Source organism: Tupaia chinensis, unplaced genomic scaffold (genome assembly GCF_000334495.1).
Source record: "Tupaia chinensis unplaced genomic scaffold, TupChi_1.0 Scaffold000704_1, whole genome shotgun sequence".
NCBI lineage: Eukaryota > Metazoa > Chordata > Mammalia > Scandentia > Tupaiidae > Tupaia > Tupaia belangeri.
The window spans coordinates 2,588,811-2,591,541 of record NW_006160227.1 but is presented as its reverse complement, the minus strand read 5'-3'; the positions used below and the strand labels follow the sequence as shown (position 1 = coordinate 2,591,541).

The 2,731-nt window shown below is 58.7% G+C and overlaps 1 protein-coding gene across 1 annotated transcript in view; it reads left to right on the top strand.

Annotated features, from left to right (window-relative positions):
- The window catches only part of FGD5 (FYVE, RhoGEF and PH domain containing 5), a 134,864-nt gene that overhangs the window by 78,066 nt on the left and 54,067 nt on the right, over nt 1-2,731 (top strand). The window contains 2 exon segments of the mRNA XM_006160678.2: nt 1,519-1,577; nt 1,685-1,715. Of these exon segments, the coding sequence (XP_006160740.1) occupies nt 1,519-1,577; nt 1,685-1,715 (90 nt within the window).

Genomic DNA, 2,731 nt, shown 5'->3' with positions numbered 1-2,731 from the left:
CCCCGGTTACCCAGCCATGTGGGATCCAGTGCCTTAACCTCCACGTGGCTGGCTTCTGAGGCCGTGCTGTTAGCTGCAGTGCTGTTCAGCTGCTCTCTCGGCAGGTGGGGTGTGTCACCAGATAAGTCTTCCCCACGGTTTCACACAGGTCAGTAGTTAGAGGCCACGTAATCCACACGTGGGCAAGCTAAGACTGACTCCGGAAGTGGCTTGTGCAGCTCGCCGTGGGAGAGCTGGTCCGGAAGCCGGGGTCCCGGCCGAGCACCCTCTGCTCCATCATGGCCAGGCCCAGCCAGGCCTCCACATGCCCTGCATCCAATCTCTTAGCCCCGTGGTGTCTTTGCACCCCTGGGTCCCAGCCACCAGCCACATCTGCTGTCTGGCAGACCTGAGGCCAGAAAGGAGAAGCCTGCCGTGGCAGGAGGCCCAGACATCCACCTCGGCCCGCCCCTCCTTCCTGGGCTAGGCAGTCTGGCTCATCCCAGATCTGACAGGTGTGGGAGCTGGGGTCGGATGGGGTAAACAGCTCCCCCCAAGGTCAGCCTGCAGAGCCGAGCGAGCGTTCACTCCCTCACTCCGCCACTCACTGTCTCAGTGAACGACGGAGAACCGCTCCACGCCACGCACCGGTCATGCAGACGTGAAATTCATGGTCCCCGTCCACCGGGGTGACATCACTGCCTTGCAGCAATGCTTGGTGTCATGTGAGGGGGCTGCTCAGAAAGGCTTCCTCTCCCAGCCAGTTCAGCAATCAGGGGGGGCATCTTGGAGGAGGTGATACCGTGACTTGGTCATCAAGGATGGCTGGGAGTTACTCAGACAGAGACAGTAAAGGGACACTGGGGGGGACAGAATGACAAAGGAAGCCAGAGATTATTCCTGGTACAGAGACCCACAGGTGGCCCGAGATAGACAGGGCCGTGGGGCGGGAGGCAAAGGTCACGCCACCGTCATGGCTGTTTATCGAGCACTCACTATGGGTTGGCCCCGTGTCCAGCCCTATCTCAACAACCTCCCGGGTTAGGGAACCAGCAGTTAGCTTAATGGCTGTCGCTGGACTCCCACGTAGTTGACTGCGGTTCGCGTCCCGGACCCGGTGGCTTAAAACTCACGCCAGGCGCGTGTGCGTGCGTGCCCAAGATCCCGGGAGGAGAATGGAGGAGAAGGGATCGCAGCATGGCCATTCCCCCTGGGGGGTGATTTCTTGCTTTCTGTCTCTCTGTCTCTGTCTGTCTGGTGAGCGCACGTGCCCTATAGCAAAAACCTATCAATTAAAAAAACAAAAAACAACCTTCTGGGTTAGATGTGGTCAGCAGCCGCATTTACAGATGAGGAAACTGAGGCACGGGAAGCGAGATGACTCGCTAAAGTCAGGTCATGCATACCAGGGAACGGCGCCAGAGGGGCTTGGAACTTGCCTTGGGTGTCAGGGTCGCCCTTCTGGAAAGCGATGCTGCAGAGCTGGGGCCTCCGTCCTGCCCCCCATCCCTGCTCTCTGACGGCTCTGTGTCTCTGCAGGTGGAAGGACAGTCCAGAGCCCTGGTCATCGCTCAGGAGCTGCTGTCCTCGGAGAAAACGTGAGTCCCCAAGCCGCCGCCTGTGGCCTTGAGCTCATGAAAAGAGCGTGGCCCTCCCAGCCTGTGCGGGACGGGGATTAATCCAGACCCCACCTCTTTCCCCGCAGATACGTGGAGACACTCCAGCGCTTACACGTGGTGAGTTCATCGTTCCAATTGCCCACGGCTAATGCCCTTGTACGGGGCGGGGATGTAAGAGCAGAAAGCCGGGGGGAGGCGGGGAGGCTTCCGGGATCAGAGGCTTGGCCGTGGGTGAGCCTTCACCCGCGTTTTTCTGGGAGGCGTGTCTCCCCTCGGTGTGCTCGGGACCGAGCAGCTTGCTTTCTGCAGGTGACTCCCTGCTCTGGGGGGTGGTGGGTGCAGGGGGCACGGGCAGAGCTGCTGAACTCGTGGGACGTGTCCTCAACTCTCGGCCTTTTTTTTTGGGGGGGGGGAGATTTTTGCTATAGGGCTTGTGTGCTCACCAGAGACACAGAGAGACAGAAAGCGAAAAAACACCGCATGGCCACACCGCACTCCTTTCTCCTCCGTTCTCTCAGGATTTGGGGCATGCACGCACATGTGACCAGCGTTAGTTTTAAACTACCAGGTCTGGGACTCGAACTGCAGTCAACTACATAGGAGTCCAGCGATGTAACCATTATGCCAACTGCTGGACCCCTCAGCCATCTTGTTGAAGAAGGCTGGAGGAGGGCAGCCGGGGTGACTCCTGGCATTGCTGTGTGTGTGTGTGTGTGTGTGTGTGTGTGAGAGCACGCACACGTATGTACACACGTATGTCTTATATTTAGCTGCGCATACAGAAGGTATTTGCACGTGACAGTGGCTGAGGGTGCCTAGAGGCTTTCTGGGCTGCCCCGCAGAGGTGCGAGGTGCCTGAGCTGCTGGGTCAGAACTGCTGGAAGGTCAGAGGAAAGGAGGCCGGGCTTGGGGACAGCTGAAGCCGCGCCTGCCACCCTCCCAGCCAGACTCCCTAGGAAGGCCTCTTCGGTCTAGTTCATCTCCCCTTTTTTTTTTAAAAAAGAATTATTTTTGGGACCAGCAGTTAGCGTAATGGCTATGTCGCTGGACTCCCATGTAGCCAACCGCGGTTCACGTCCCGGACCCGGTGGCTTAAACTCACACCAGGAGCGTGTGCGTGCGTGCCCAAGATC